This window comes from Phaethon lepturus, unplaced genomic scaffold, assembly GCF_000687285.1.
Source record: "Phaethon lepturus isolate BGI_N335 unplaced genomic scaffold, ASM68728v1 scaffold54190, whole genome shotgun sequence".
NCBI classification, from domain to species: Eukaryota; Metazoa; Chordata; class Aves; order Phaethontiformes; family Phaethontidae; genus Phaethon; species Phaethon lepturus.
Genome location: NW_010510821.1, coordinates 1 through 16,978, shown reverse-complemented (window position 1 = coordinate 16,978; position 16,978 = coordinate 1). Strand labels below are relative to the sequence as shown.

Below are 16,978 nucleotides of genomic sequence, written 5' to 3'. Positions count from 1 at the left end.
ACTTCAAGAGTACTTCAACACTATAAGATCTATTAAGGGCAATTGTGTATTAACAGAACAGGCTACTGTCTATTAAAACAGCGTCTATCAAACGAGAGATTAAAACAGAAGAGAAATTGAAAGGTGAGAAGAGAGTGGAAAATTACCTTACCCTCTGCGTTTCTGGTAAATTCTAACTGAGGTTTAAAAAAAAAAACAAAACAACAAACAAACAAGCAAAAACACCCCCACAAAATGCACCCACACAACAGATCCGTTCCGCCACCACAAATCAGCAGTTTCCCTGATGTAGCCAGTCGACAGGTACAGAACTATATCCCATCTCTATGTCAGCTCTTACATGCGCTCCATGTAGGATTTTGCATTATCTACTGAACCTGGTTCAAGTGAATAACTATAAAGATGTCATGATAATCTCTGAATATGAAAAACTGAAGCAAAAGGATCAAGTTGAACAATCTCTTTGACACAACTTGTTTTCCAGCTTAGGTCACCAAAGTAAGTTCAAAATAAAAAGTTCAGTTTCTTACAGTATAAAGAGTGTTTTGTGAGTCGTCAGTAATTTGTGATTTGGTACTGCGATAACGAGCCTGTGACCACATATCAAAAGACTTCCTGACCTCTGCCTCCAGTCTGGTCTCTCTAGCCAGAGCTAATCAAAGTCAAGCACAAGAAATCAGATTCTGTAAGGGTCTCTCTGCATAATTCTGGCAGAATTAATAAAAAACCACCCCAACACAATACCACCCCACCCCGCCATGTATCTTTCCTTGGAAAAATAACTGGCAAACAAGGGGGTTTTACATATTCTTCCATGTGTCATGCACTCCCTGCACAAGAAGCTGCCTTCATCTGCTACTGAAATACCGTTAATTTCCTCTGCATGGAGTTACTCTCAAGGATAGGAGACACCAGACCTTTTGCTCTCTGCTAGTTAAATATAAACATGACTACAGCCAAGAATTAAAAGATTCTTACGAAGACTTATGGGAAAATTTTCATCTATGAATTACATTTATGTTCAAGAGAAGCCAAAACACTGAAGCTAACAAAGTCTCATCAGCCAAAAATAGTGGAAGTCAGACTTAACATCAGCAAAGCCCCAAAGTATTTATATTAAGCTCTTGGAAGAAAAAGATCTCTCTGTAGCACAGTGTTTTAGGGTGCTTTCGAGGATTCCCGAGAAGGGTAAACACATATACACAGACTACAAGGGGAAAAAAGCAAGCGTTTTATTAACTACAGACATGCATTACACTAAAGGTATTTTGCAAAGCAATTGTCTTACGAACCCAAGGACTGTGAGGAAGATGGACCATCTGTACATTCTTGTATCGTCCTGTGCCGCGAGCTCAGCCCAGCACTTGGTAGGTGCCAGCTTTACGTGGGCGTCCCCACGGAGGCAACGGTGACCTTGCAGTACACCGGCCCACTGCCCTTCGGGAAGTCCCGGTATTTATACATTTGCAGAGGAACGAGTTTTGACACACGTGGCCAGCGAGTGTCGGAACACGCCTCGGTTGCCACCTCTGAACACAGGGAGCCTATGGCGTATGCGCCTGCTGGCCAGGTGTGCTGCACACGCCACAGCCACACCGTCTATTGGTTCGTAGGCTTTGTTCACGCGGCATATTACCATAATCCAGCAGTCACATACCAACCATGCTCAAGCCAATAGCAGAATGTTACACGGCAAACAAAATTGTGAATTGTGCTTTATATTCCTCCATTACTGCACGTCTTCCACATCCTCCCCTAGCCTTGATTAACTTTCTTATCTCTTTGGGCTGTTTTCTCTCAGCATAGTATCTATTTCTTACCCAGCCATCCGTTTTCTCCTGTGCTAACTGCAGTTTTCTCACAGACCAAAATTCCATCTGTTAACCCCTCCACTGCAGTTTTCTCGGCTATCTACTTCTCACCCAGTGTCCACTCATGGACCAAAATTCATCTTTTAACCCCTCCGTATACACACAATTTGTGGAATCTATGCTAAAACAGTTTATATGCATGTCATGGTAAAGTCTTTGTCCTGTATGGGGCAGAATAAGGCTCTGAGGAGTGATGGATGAGACTAAACAGTGCATGCATTCTCAGGGATTTTGATAAGAAACCACCACAGAAGACTTAAAAGCCAAGTAATGCTTTCTTATTAACATATAAAACCATCACTTTTTTAAACCATATTCAATCTATTTCTACATGGAAACAATTTAAAAGAAAAAGACATTGAATCTTTGGAAGAAAACTCTCTAGTAAACAAAAATATACTAGGTTAGTGTATTACACACTTTATAATACATTAATATAGAACTAACATACCTATTTAAGTTCAAACTCCAAAAGAAAAATATTTTTATTATAGTATAGTAGTGAATTAAATGCATGGTACACTCACTTCCACTTTGCATGTGTATTACATTATCATCTTTGGAAGACAAAAAAATAAAAAGAAACTCCTGAGTGAGATAATGGGGAAGAAACAGTCATAAACCCTAGATTTTTAGTTTTTAAAAAAAGGAAAATTACTATGGATAATACTATATACTCACAATGAAAGTGTCACCTTTGGTGATGTCCAACAAAAAAAAATCCACTGAAAAGCCATGAATTCCATGGACACGTTTGAGACTAGACAAAACACTATCTTCTACCTCAGTAGGAGACTCTGAGAAAAAGGCTACCATTACACCTAGACGCAGAAGATAGCCATTTTTCCCCTTATAAGCCAAACAAACTTCAACCAGTTAACTGAGAACATAAAGCTGGAATTCAAAGCCTGCACTTCATCTAATCCTTCTGTGTGATCACACTTTGAAAATAGTTACAGGCACATTAATATTTCTGCATTTAAATATTCAGTTGCAAACTATCACCTTTGCATAGTCAAACATCCGTAAATCAGAGTACATATCAAGAGCTAGGTTTTCATGTCCACTCTTTTTGTACAACTTGGCTGCCTCATGGAATTTTCCCTGGTAGGCATAAACATCTGCTAGGAACAGTTCATTGTTGTTCTCTCCATGCTTCTTCCGCTCCTGAAAAAAAACCCAAAGACATGTAGAAAATATTCTAGAGGATCAGGACCTAGGTGAGAAATAGCCATTGAAGAATTAGATTTTCAGGCTTAGATTTTAACTGTTAATAAAAACCTGTAGCAGGATATGATAATTATGCCTCTCCTATATTTCTGGTGAATTTATAATTAAAGGATTAAATACCTTCTTAATTAAAATTAGGAAAAGCAAAATTAAATGTCACTATACACACCAAAGTGATGAAAAATCACTTCTCTTGATTTCACACAGGAAAATGAACACACACTATCATTATGCTATACTATTTTAAAAAAGGCATCTGATGGGTTCCTTATTTTCTCCTGTAGGAACTCACTAGCATATAATTTGGCTAAATTAACAATATGTGCAGATGGGATGACAAACATGAAAACAATTGCTATCAATAAGCAGATTCAAAAAGTATGTTAGCCTGCCTGTGAATAAAAACCAGTGTCACCGCCACTGTCCCCACATGTGAGAGCTCATGATTTCAGGTAGGCAGCAGTCGCTTCCCGAGCACCTGCACATAGTCTCCTGCTAACTGGAACTGCTCACCAATTGTGTGGGATGGGACCACAGAGGCAAAGCGTGTGCAGTGCCACAGAGAAACCCTTTACGTGAATCACACCTATTGAGGTGCACTGACTTCAAGGGACCAATGCCATATACATGCACGCATATGTGCACGTGTGTGTGTGTGTTTTAATGCGTATGCTTATATTTATCCTATATCTTGGAAACAAATAACTACTGTGCTTTGGATAAAATTATTACTACTATTAGCCCACCTCATATGGAAATATATAGATGTGAACTGAATTTAAAGAAAACTGCATGAAAGGGGGAAAAGCACTCCACAAGCATACAAATTCAATTCTCTACTGCTGAAGGAGACTCAGCCATCAGTTCTGGTCATGCTTATTGACTAGGCTGATACTGGACTGATGTTGAAAGTTCCCTTTAAAAACTTGGTTGGAAGAATAATGAGAGGAATTGTTACACCATTTTCTAAAGACTTCACATAATCTTGCCACCTATAGATATTTGGCAGTTATGTTTCCTGCTGTCATCAATTAGAAAAAAATGTGTCATTACTGAAAGAAAACCATCACATTAATGGCACACGTGTAGATAGTTACACCCTTACAAGCCTTAAAAGGAATCCGATACACCACAAGCAAGAGTAAGCAGTGATGTAGAACGCTCACTTCAGAAGGAGCATTTTCAAAAAGTCTGAAAGTAAGTTTATGCCTATTTACAAAGGGAATCTTTCTCATTAAAGAGAATATAACATGACAATTCCAGAATATCCTCAATAGATGCAGATCTGGAGAAGCATATGTGGAACAGAAAGGTTAGTAGTAGTGCTCATCTACCTGTTTACCCTTTAAAGGAAAAAAAGAAAAAAGAGGGGGGGAGGTGTCCTATTGCAGAACTTTGTCCCGTGTTAGACACCAAGAAAAGTTCACTGCAACCAACCGGCATTTTGACAGAACCATGACAGCTCTGCAGAAATGGGGGTGGGGGGTGTGTACACGTACATGTGCATGCGCGCGCACACACACACGGAATGTATTCTTTCAAAGAAGCTGTAAATCTACTTAGCATGAGAAAAAGAAATTTTCTTTATGCCATCTCAACACAGATCTTTAAACTAAGCATTATCATGCAGTCTTTGCAGAAGGGCAAGTGTGATACCATGTCTTTTAAGGTACCCATGACAGACAGTTATTGTCTAGTGAAATTCTATCAAGAAGTGTGAAAAGAATAAGAACAAGTGATTAGAGCACAGTATGGAAGCAAGGAATCCTAAATACTATTTCCAATTGCCACAGACTTATCATGAGACCTTGAGTTTGTAATTTTATTTCTCTGGGCCTGTTTTTGGCTCTGCAAAGAGGAGATAGTAGTAATTACCTACCCCCAGGGGGTAAGGAAAGGCTTAATTAACTCATATTTATGAAGTATTCTGTACTAAGCTCTGTTAGCACAGTAGTATTCTACCAATTATTAACTGAATATTGACCATTTTTCCAGCTTTCCTGAAGACAGTTTCATAAGTTCTCATTGCCCCACACCCCCATTTTTTTTCCGTGAAGTTTCAGTCATATGACTAAAATGAGTCATGTCTCCTAATCGGGACTTTTCACTCCAAACACATCTCCAACTGTCAGAAGCGCTATCTGAACAGCAGTCCCTCTGAAATAGAAAGTACTGATTTTGGTATAGTACTAAATGTAAGAAAATACACTATCACTAACATTCTCTTACCTCTATGCTGCTGATCAATTCTAAATATCTAAGGTCTCGTACCCTGGTAAATGCCTGTTGAAAGAAAAAAGAATTAACTTGAAAAGCCAGAAGAATCAAGAGGATGTTGTTACACATAAATCAAGCTGTCTTCATGCAAATAGGACAGACAGAAATATGCTGAGGTTTGTGTAGTCCCTAACATGATGGGTTCTGACTACAACTGGAGCCCCTAAGGCATTACAGTAAATGAGACAAGGGTACAATCCAAGCAGCATATCACTGAAAATAAACAGCAAGAGCCAGGACGTGCGTGTACGTATGTCAGTCCTACAAGGAATAGAAAATACCATTTAAAATACTACATACTTTTACTCTGGCTATTTTATAGCTTTTCCATTTTGATGTGGGGGACGATACAGACAAAGAAATTTAAGGAAACTATTACAAGGTAGAACATATAATTGATCATATTGCCAAAGCATACTGCATATGCTTATAGTTTTTACACCATTCTGAAAACTCAGTATGGAAGTAGCTCAGGGAGAGGAAAGGAAGTAAGAAGATGATAAGATAAAAGTACTGCAAGACGTGTAATATCTTTTGCAAATGGAGATAAATGTGCAACCCGAAGTCTCAAGTGGCAAAGTCACGTGTAAGCTACAGCAGCTTAGCACTTATTCTTGACACGCATCAAAAAATAGAAATTTAACTCTTTAGACCACATGTTCAAGACTTCTAACCAAACTAATGCTTAAAAAGGGCATAGAATATTCTGCTTAAAGCAGATTGGACTAGAACTATGAGAGCCTTTAATGTCAAGAAGCTGCTTTTGTTCAAATTAATCCGCTCTAATTCTAAGAGGGCACTACTTTAAAATTCCAAGGAGGCACTGAAAACTTCTTTTTAAGAGTATCTATTTGCATAAAGCCATCTATGAAACTGGAATTATTCTGATGCTTCCACTTCAGGAAAAAAAAATAAAGCATTTAATTTCCTCTTAAAAAAATCTGTTATTAGAAGATGCCTATCATTACAGGTCATTGCCTGTGTATTTTTAGAGTGTTTTGTCTTTCATACAATATTCATGACATTGAACTCAGTTTGCCCTCTCGTATTTGGGAAAAGGTGGTGAAAGAAAATAGGGAAGTATTTTATGCCAGAGAAACTGTTCTTCAGTATATCCCCATTTACAGACCACTCCCAAAAACAAGACATTCCAGATAGAAGATTACTAAAATTATGACATCTCATCGCCATTGCCTTCAAAGAAGTGTAAATAACAAGGAATATGAAACCTCCACGTACGAAGTGAGGTTATATGAAATACTCGGGGAAGAACAGAGCAAGTTCACAGCCTCGGGGAAGGGGGCAAGTCAGCTAAAGCATTCTTTGCTGCCACCCAGTGGTCAGCAGCACCGTTGAACAACTTTCCCGTTCTACTTCCCTCAAATTCATTAACGCATTTTCCAGCAGATGAAAGAAACCATTTTCTTTGCATTTAACACTTTGATTTAGAACACGGCATTTATCTAGAGACATAAATTCGATTTCTGTTTAAAACCTCATCTCAAGATCCTGAGTATATAAAAACCAACATTTTCTTTGGTACGTGGAATAACATATATACACTAAAGACAAGCAAGAGAGTAACCCAGGAACACCACTTTGTATTCCAGCCATAAAACATACATTAGATGCACACACAATATATATAAAAATATATATATAAAACAAGCTTTCAGATAAATAAGTAAATATCTGCTTTACCTTTTTAGCAGTTTCAAACTCCAGCCCTTCTAAGGCTTCCATGGCCAGTTCTTTCCAGTCAGTATCAGTTACTCCCAAACATGCAATTTGATAGGCTTCTTTAAACATTTTTCGTTCCAGATATTGATACATGGGTGCAGACTGAGGATTTCCATTGGAAAACATGTATTAGAAAGCATAATACTGAGATACATTATTGAAATTCTCTATATACACTGGAAAACAAAAATACATTCCAATCACAACCATTACAAGCTCCAGAGAGAGTAAATGTATGCTTTTTGTGTAACAGACAGAACAACATTCTGGGGTGATTATTATTCTATCTTTAGACAAGCTGGGTTAATTATATTCCAAACATCCATCTTGAAATCTTCAGTTCCTTGCATATTAGGAATTAGTTAAAAATATGAATTCTTCTGAGCATTGTACATGCTAAATATTATGTACAATGAGCTTTTTTTTTTTAAAATACTGTGGAAGCAGAGCAAAGGAGGGAGTATCTGGAAAAGTGGCACAACAGCTCAGCGTGAAGCATCCCTGGAAATATTCAAAACACAACACGAAGAGGTATCATGAGGAACTAGCCCTTCTGTGCCAAGCCTGATGACAAAGCTGTTTTACCAAGTGAGACTATTAAGCCCAAAAGACACCGACCTCAAGGACCTGCCCTAAAAAGGAATTAAAGGGAGGAACTGTCAACTGCACACTGACACAGATAGACTAAGGCTCAGGATCTGCAGCTACAGCTCAAACCCTTTGAATGAACAGGGAGCACAGCAGATAGATTACCTCTGGGTTTGCAACCAAAGACAGTGTGCAGATTGATTTCTATGGCTTTAATCAATCTATCTGAAAATCTATACTTTTTGGTACTCCCTCCCTCCAAAATCATACCTTTGAAAAAACTGCCTCTGTGATACTTCACAGTAATTTTGTGGCATATCGGTGCCTACAGCATGCCAAAGCCAGACAAAGAGGGTTCGAGGCCAGGTTGGTCTCATGGCTGTCAACCACACTGGACAACCCAAAGCCTAATTAAGGATCTGCACAATGCCTCGGAGGAGCGGACAGGGGTCTGTAACACAAGCAGCCATTCATTGATAGAAGCACATGGCACTTTTGCCTTCTTCACTGACTCTCAGTTTCAATCCTGCCCATACTTGGGTGTGTAAGTCAGAATTGTGGTGGTGGTTTTTTTTTCCTTTTTCCTTTTTTTGATTTGTTTCTTGGACCGTTTAGACTTTTTAATTGCTTCCCATAACACAGAAAACACTATTTTGTAGAAGGCCATCTCTAAATTTAGAATATAAAGACTGCACATGTACTATACATTCAGACTAAAATATACAGCTTAAATATTGCCTAAACACATCTAAATGAAGCAACAGTAAGGAAGTATTTGATGTATTCGTAGGAAAAATGAAATTACAACTCGAGAAAAGGTATATAGAGAGACTACGGCAAAACTACAAGAGGTAACACCCACACCATATCTTCATCTTTGCTTTTAGATTATGTGCATTTGCAAGTAGAAATGGAGAATTAGAAACAACAATCAACAACAGCAAAAAGGAAGTTAGATTAATTAATGCCAAATAAAAATAAAATTGATCATGCAATATAACTTAAACATGATGAAGAAAGTGTGAAGTGCAATCATTTTGGTAATGGAATAAGGGTAAATCTCAGAAAAGCTTCTTTACTTCTTAAACATTGGTGTTTATGAAATGCAAAGCAACACTTAATGAGATTAAAGGATTACCTGTGGAACTTCAACAGCTGACATAGAAAAAACATGAAGACAGAAGATCTTGGAGCCGTTGTAACCCACAACAAAGCCTTGAAGTTTTTGCTGATGGACAGGGAAGTTACTAGCTTTGATATTGAGGTAACCCCCTCCAGAAAAGCAAAGCATATCCTCACACTGTGTATTCCAAGCCACACTGTTGGCATTGGGTTCCTAACAAGCAAAATAACTGATGATTACAACAGATGCAATCACATCTTCTTTCCTAAGAAATCTGCATCCTTCATCCTATTATAGCCTGGGTGTGTACACACACACACACTTATTATTTACATTTGTAATATTCTAAAGCCTAGTATATTCTTAAATAGATTTATAGGGACATATTTTACATTTTAATAAACAGGTGTAATTGTTTTGTATTTACTGATGATCTTGATCTATACTATCAAACTGTAGAACATAATATAAAATTCCACAATAATACACTGTTAGTCAGCTAGCACACTTAATTGATCATTTTTCTGCCCGTAACAAAAAGAAAGTTACAGACCCTATCTTTGTAGCACTTCATACTTTCTATCCAGTGTTCTCTGAAAATGTTTCATCAACATTAGTGAACCCTTACAGTGACTGCTAAACTGCCAATGAAGACAGAATTACCATTATTCATTTTATAGTCTGGGAATACACGACAAACAAAGACGTTTAGGCTTTAATTCTGTTCATACTAATGATAAAGCCAAAATGCTCATTAACTGTAATGCTTCAAAGGGAACCAGGACAGAATTTGAAATTAAATTGAAAAGGTCACACATTTAAATGCTCTTTATTCAGCTGTTGCTCACATATATCTCCTGTCTTCTAATTCCTTGTCTACCATCTCTAAAAGGGTAGCTTTGATAGAGAAATAGATCACAGTTATATCCTACAAAATGTGATTAATGGCTTAAACGACAGTTATATAAATTTCTGCACAGCAACATGTGGTATGTTCTGTGCTCCAAATGACTTCCTCCACCCCACCCCCATCCCCCCTTTAAGACTTTTCAGTTTTACCTGAAACAACAACTCTTTGGTATGAATATCATACACTAAGCAGGTATCGTTTTCATCAACCACTGCCAGCTTGTTTCGGGATGCACTCATATCCAGACAGCGTCAGCAGGACAATTGCAAAGACATTATCGACAAATATCTTCAGAATCTAGACATATTTGAAACCAAAGTCAGTCCATCCATTTTTGTTCCTAAAACTACAAATAGCACAGCAGGTACAAACTTTAACACTGTTTAAAGCATGCAATTGCAATTTTTTTTCCAGTGATAATCTGTGCATCAAAATTAAGGAAATGCTTTCAGTTTGAGATATCTTGACTTGTTTCCAGAAGATACTGTAGGTTGCAAGCCTAGACAAATAAAACATATGCTATACATCCTGGATTTTTTAATGCTCCACTAGTTAAACAATTACATTACTGTAATATTACAGGAATATATAGTATAGATATAGGACACACAAAGGATCTCAACTTCCTCTCTGTATCAATACCTCTGGGCTCCAGTTTGAACTTTTCAGATGTTAACTGGCTTGTGAACCTCTAGAACATCCACACCTTCACAAGTGGTCATGAGGAGAAGTGTACACACTCACACCCCAACCCTCACTAAGGACAAATGTTCTCTCAGTTCATCAAGAACTCAATTTTTGTCAGTTGTTCCTAACCGCTTACACACCTTAGACAAAGTTAAACATGTTTGTATGAATTTTACAGCCAGAGAACGTGAAAGAGAAGTAGTTAGTTTTTAAACACAAGATGAGACTCTGTCAAATAAAAGTCTCATTTGTAAAAGAGCATCCTGCTCCTAAGGTCTCCCCCTAAGACCATAGAACAGATTTCATTTGCAGTGAAAAGGCACATACCAGACATTATGTGTTACCTGACCATTCTTTAGACCAACTAAGAGGCCTTCTCTTCCTGGAGGTCCTCCGATTACTTTAATATAACGAATAAGAGATTCCATCAGCCATTCTCGTTCTTTAATGCCCCTAAACGAGAGGCACTGTAATCTTTTCTCCTAAAGACACAAAAACATACAAAATACTGCATGGAGGTAAAGATAAAACCACTGTGTCTTTGATGTGCTATGTTTATACCTATACTAGCATGCGGGCCTACTTTTACCTATAAAATCATAAAGTCAAACAGTCAGTTTAACAGGATGAATTTTTTAAGGCTTTCCAATGCTACAAATAAACAAACACAGTAAAAAAACCCACACCTTTTTCTAGTAGTTCACGCTCACCCAAACATTCCCCTGGATTATGTGCTAATTTATCAAATTCCCTACAGAGACTGTTTTACTGAAACAGGGACACCTGTGGCATGCCACGGCTATTGCTTCGAAGTACTGCACATTACAACAGCACTACACATTGGTACCTTGGGGAAAAACTGTAATAGATTATCCAGCACAATCTTTTCCTACAAGTCTGAGTGTACCCCAAGACTACTCTAGACTTTAAGGCACATACCTGGCATAAAATAATGTGATCGGAACACACAACCAGCAAGTTGCATTCAAATTTTTTTACTATCTTTTCCTTCACCCGATAATACATATCTGAAGAATCATCCGAGTATAACTCGTAAATCAAGATTTTCTCTGGCATCTGGATTGCTAATCTGTTTTTGTAGATTGCAATTTTCTTTACAAGCTCTCTGCCTTTTATTCTAACTAGAGAGAAAAAACACAAAAACAATACAGTATAGGCTGACACAAAAATAATGGATACAGAAATCAGAAAACTTACTAATACATTAAAATTGAATCTTTCCAAAGCACCTCTCAAATTAAAAGCAGATTCCTGCTTGGATACGTTTGTTGTTCTGCATCTATATAATCTACCATCCCTGCCACAATTTATCACCCTCCACTATTTGTCAACAGCACATTCTGGAGCAATACTCTGACTCCTTGCCAGAAAAAGCCAGTGGATACAAAGAAACAAAATCAGCACAAACCCTTGAGGCTGCAAGTAAGAAAAAGAAAAAAGCTAAATATGATGTACAGCATTTTTATCTCATTCACAGAGATTAAAACCTTATCTTAAAAGCCTCTGCCTCCCCCAGTGTCCTTTCAAATCCCCCATCTTTTATGAAGCTTGTCGGCACTGATCCTCCAGAATCCAAGTTTACACACTCATCCTGCAAACAGTATTCCTCAGTTTTACTGTCAAAGTGGCAACAATCTGTCTGGTACATGCAGCATATATTCCCAGTGTTCTGATGGTTATTAATTAAAACCAAAACAAAACAGAATGAGAATGAAGCTTTGGCCTGACTGCAAATGTGAAATTACCTTTTTGTTCAGTGATGAGGTGTTGGACAATAACATCAGTCATGCTGTCTCTGTAAGCATAGCGATCTTTATAAAGGCCATGAACAGTGCTGAAAATCAACTGATAAAAAGATATTGTTCCATCTTGGCATCCTACTGCCTGAACACAAGAAGAAAATAATTTGAGTTAATTGGTACATGTAGGTAAGAATTGGCAAAAGGTGTAGTTATTTATATGAACATAATGTTCCTTTTCCTGCATAATTTATAGATTGATACCAATTACAGCCTGCCTGTACTTAGACAGTGGTAAAAGTGAAATGCAAAATGAGGACTGATCTCAGCATAGACTACGCAGACCACCATGTTGGGTGGGTAGGGTTTGGTTTGATTTTGTTGCTGAGGTTTTTTTGGTGGTGGTGGTGGTGTGTGTTTGTTTTTAAACTCGCTCTGTATCTCTTCACATTTGTACAATGACACAGAGTGAAGCATTGATGGCATTTATGGTTGCCTTGTGGGCATTTTCCACAAGGTGTAACACTAGAAACTCAGATATGAACACTTGCTTCCCATCATGGAATGAGATTGGGGCAACCTCAAAGTTACTAGCTGCCATTTTTTCCTTCTTTTCCCTCCTCTTTTTTAATCAAAATGCAGCAAATGCTATACCATCTGAAAATGAGTGTTACGCTAATTTACAGCCTTCTTACTTCTGCAGGATATTTTAAATTTCAGTGGTAGTTCTAGAACCTCACTAGACACTGACACTGCTTAGGTTCTGCTGCCTCAGTAAGAATGTCTCAAGTAAGAAACTGAGTTTGAAATCTATGGCCTTACCTTACATGACAAACTGTCTGTGAAAATGGCAGAAAAATGTTCCTACTCACCACATAGTTGGAGTCTGGTTTAACTTTGCACGTCCACACCCAACTGCTTTGCTCTCCTATGGTACCAAGACGCACGCCATCCTTCGTGAAGAGGGAAACTTGTTTATCTGAACCTCCCAGTAAAATATACTCTCCTTTAGTAAAATAGCTAACACAGCAAGGATCAAAACTGAGCATTCTGTCCTTTCCAATCTATAAGGGAAAATAAATTAAAAAAAAAATCAAAAACATTAACAAAAGTATCATTTCATATTTTCCCATGGCAACCAGTGCCATAACTGATACCATTCTTCTCATCTTTCTAGCTATGCACAACTTTTCAATACCCCAGAACCACTGGCTACATTAGGATTCCTAAAGGCAGTTCTAAAATACATCCAAGAATCCCTCCAGTTCCAAACCAGTCCACTCGGAACACAAGCAACTCGCAAATCCCCCTTTAACTGTTTGAAAAAAATACAAAGATGTCCTCTACAGACCAGCAAACTGTATCACAAAAGTCAGCAAAGTTGTAAGGGCTTTAATACAAGAATTGTAAGACAGCAGCTGAGTTGCCATGGGAGAAACAAAAGATGGTTTAAAAAAAAAGCAGACTCATAAAAGGTTGGGAAAACAGAAAACATTTAATGTAGCTAATAAAGCACTAGTATAAAACACTTGTAATACAGGACACGAAACAGAATCAGAAGTGCCCTGCCACTCCTGAATGCACTTTCTAAAACATACCTGTTTGCCACTAAGCTGGTAAAAGGAAAGCCTCTGACCCCAGTCTGCCACAGCTAAAATATCATTGCGTTCATCTCTAACAAAAAACAAATAAACAAAAAACAAAACAAAAAAAAAAAATTTACATAGTAATTCTACAGCTATTTATTAATAAACTTCTTAGAACAATAGAACCAAGTAATAGGATAGCAGAATATACTTCATATTACTCTTTAAAAAAACACAAACTGAAAGGACAGTAGATATTTCTTGCCATTTAAAACTGAGGAAGACTGCTTAGAGACACAAAAGAAAAATCAGTCTCCTTTACACAAATAATGGCAAAGCTTGATGTATCACTTCACATACAGATATATAAGCAGTGGGTACAGGGAAGCTAACAGTCCCTTAACAGATGAAGCACCTGGGCCCAGATTCTGATCTACACTACGGTAGCACAAAGCCACCATAACATCAAAGTCAACACAGCTGAGCAAGAGTGAACTACAATTATCAGTGTCAGGCAGGGAAAAAAAAAAATTCCTGTGAGACCAGCAGCAGACCAAGGAAAAGCTTCAGGTCTCAAATTTGTTAACTTTGGTACTCTGACACGATCTGTTCAGCTTGGAGCAAAACATGAGAGTCACCTTCTCCACAGCTTCTTGCCTAGAAAGAACGGAAATGGTAATCTCAACATTCTGCTGCAAATAAGGCCTCTAGCCATAAACTGAACAAAAAGGAACCAGACAAAAACCCCAATGAGAAGTTAACTGTTTAGTAAGCACCCTCCCTTTGCTCAATGCATGATGTATGCACCTGTGGGGAAAAGGAACATGCTATCACATACCTAAGAACTATCCCATAATGAACCCATAATAGCAAAATAAATTAAGACCATACAGGCAACTGTTCATCTAGAATTTCTCAACTGTTGAAAATCTGATTTTATACCCTGCATAATACCCTCTGCCCTTGGTCCTTTTTCTAAATAACTGTTCTAGATAATATAGATATATATGTTCCTTTGATGTTTGACTCACAAGTTGAAATCCATAGAGGTCTCTTCTTCCTCATGGTCTTCTCCCTCTGTCTCACTATACTGCCTACTGCCAGGCCTGGATTTCAGTACCAGTATCTCCTCTAAATAGCTGTGAACTGACTCCTCTTGTTCATCTGCTCTACTCCAAAAATTCTCCCACCTACTGCAATAGCAATTGTTTATTCACATATTTGGGACCATATTCCCTCTGAATTGAAGTGAAAAAATAGCTCTCCTCTCTCCTCTCAATCAAACCAGACACCCCCCCCAACAAAAAACAATACAAAAGAAAAAATAAATGTTTCTCAAGATCTAAGTGGAACTTGTTCACAGTTTTTCCATTCAATTAAAGACTGACAGCAAAGCCAAAACCCCAATACATAATCACTTAAAAAAAGGTAATGTACACAGCATTAATCTGTTTCAAAAGGGATAAAAGTCAAGCCTTTCTGCAATCAATAAGCCAAGGATTATCTATTCAGCATGAAAAAAAAGGAAGGATGAAATGATTTACCTGGATGGATTCCAACAAATTGACCATATTGGAGATGAAGCACCTCCTGTACGCTCTATTTTAACTTTCTCTTCACCATTTTTATTCCTTATGCTGATAATGCCGTTGAACATCCCCAAAGCAAGGTACTGGCCATCATTTGTCCAGCTGATAAAACACACACATACTGAAGAGCAAACTACTAAAAACAAGCAGCAGGAAGGTAGGATGGTACAGCATACTCAAACAGGGATGATAGATTGAAATACACTTCTAAGAGGGAGTTCTGGGAGATAGCCAGCAATCCTACAGTTTGTTTATGCATCTAAATCCACATTTATGGCAACAGCATGCACTACAGCAAGAACATTTTATAATATACACAGAAATAAAAAAAAAGTAGAAATAAAAAAAAAGCTATCATCTGCTTGCAATACTTCTAACATGTGCTACGTAACAGATACATTTTGGGAATGACAGTGTTGGCAGTAGACCCAACTCTTTTAAAAGCCACATTTAGAACACTGATCAGATCAAACCGCATGGTGCTGGGACAGAGGAGACCTGGTTTCTATTGTCTCTGCTGTAGTTAGCTGGATGACTTTACACAAATTAAGGTACCCTTGCTTCAGGTCCCCATTAATGGCACTATCTCCTTCTACTGAAAATACTGACAACGCAGAAGATAAACAGTTCTACAAACAAAAAGTATAATTATTTTTCCTCTAACTTTATTTCATTGTTATTGCACAAGACAGCTAAACAGAGGGCGAGAGAAGTTAAGACACTTGCTCAAGACCAGAACACCTCTCTGATACTTTCAGAAGAATTCAGTTATAAACAGTACCAAACAAAAACCAAAACCCTTTGCTATTAAAAAAAGAAAAAAAAAGAAAAAAGCTCTCTCTGAGAAGACTACACAAAGAAGAACAAATAATCTTTGACAAATATTAGTCATATTCCTACTGGAGCATTATATATACTACTCAGGTATCTTAATGATGAGAATGGCGAAGCAGCATTAAGTACACAATGCTACTGAACAGCAAGGCAGGAGAGCCTCTCTCATACTACTAGGTACTGTCTCTGCATACGTTGAACTATTTCACCTGAATATTTTTTCTTTAAGCTTGCTATTATTTTGAATTGTTTGTATTGAAACTGACTTCAATGACAGAGGTAATCCTTAAAACTTACCTACAGCAAGTAATCTTACTGCTAGTTTTATGTTTAGAAACTGACTTCTGTTCAGGAGACCATAAGCCTTGATTGAAGCAAACAAAAAAACCAAAGTAAATTACAAGTAAGCATTTACCAGTGTTCAGATTAGAAACAAATACTGTCAGAAAACTCAGTTGGGAGTTAGGATCAAAGGAGAGATAGGGATCAAAGTCTCATCCACAGTCAGAAGGACATTTAAATACATATTATTTATCAGCAAATGGGGAAAAAAAATCCATTTTTGGGTGTCTCTGCAAAAAAATCATAGTAACAAAGTAGTACATTTTATCCTGTGGCATCTCACTACACAGACCTTTCAAACTGAGTTGAAATGATTTAAATAAGTAACTTAACTTTAGGTAGCTTTGTATCTCATCTCTTCTGGATATAAAGAACTGTACCTATCTGCAGTTAGCTTAGCTATACAACTTCCACAGAATCATCAAGGTTGGAAAAGACCTT

At 37.6% G+C, this 16,978-nt stretch overlaps 1 protein-coding gene across 1 annotated transcript in view; it reads right to left on the bottom strand.

The window, feature by feature from the left end:
* The window catches only part of LOC104616812 (intraflagellar transport protein 122 homolog), a 29,729-nt gene extending 13,178 nt beyond the window's left edge, over positions 1–16,551 (bottom strand). Inside the window, 13 exon segments of the mRNA XM_010281955.1 lie at positions 2,877–3,038; positions 5,331–5,384; positions 7,080–7,220; positions 8,845–9,042; positions 9,889–9,991; positions 9,993–10,036; positions 10,771–10,908; positions 11,366–11,568; positions 12,193–12,327; positions 13,055–13,250; positions 13,785–13,860; positions 15,317–15,463; positions 16,493–16,551. Of these exon segments, the coding sequence (XP_010280257.1) occupies positions 2,877–3,038; positions 5,331–5,384; positions 7,080–7,220; positions 8,845–9,042; positions 9,889–9,991; positions 9,993–10,036; positions 10,771–10,908; positions 11,366–11,568; positions 12,193–12,327; positions 13,055–13,250; positions 13,785–13,860; positions 15,317–15,429 (1,563 nt within the window). The 5' untranslated portion in view covers positions 15,430–15,463; positions 16,493–16,551.
* Positions 16,552–16,978: the final 427 nt, after the last annotated feature.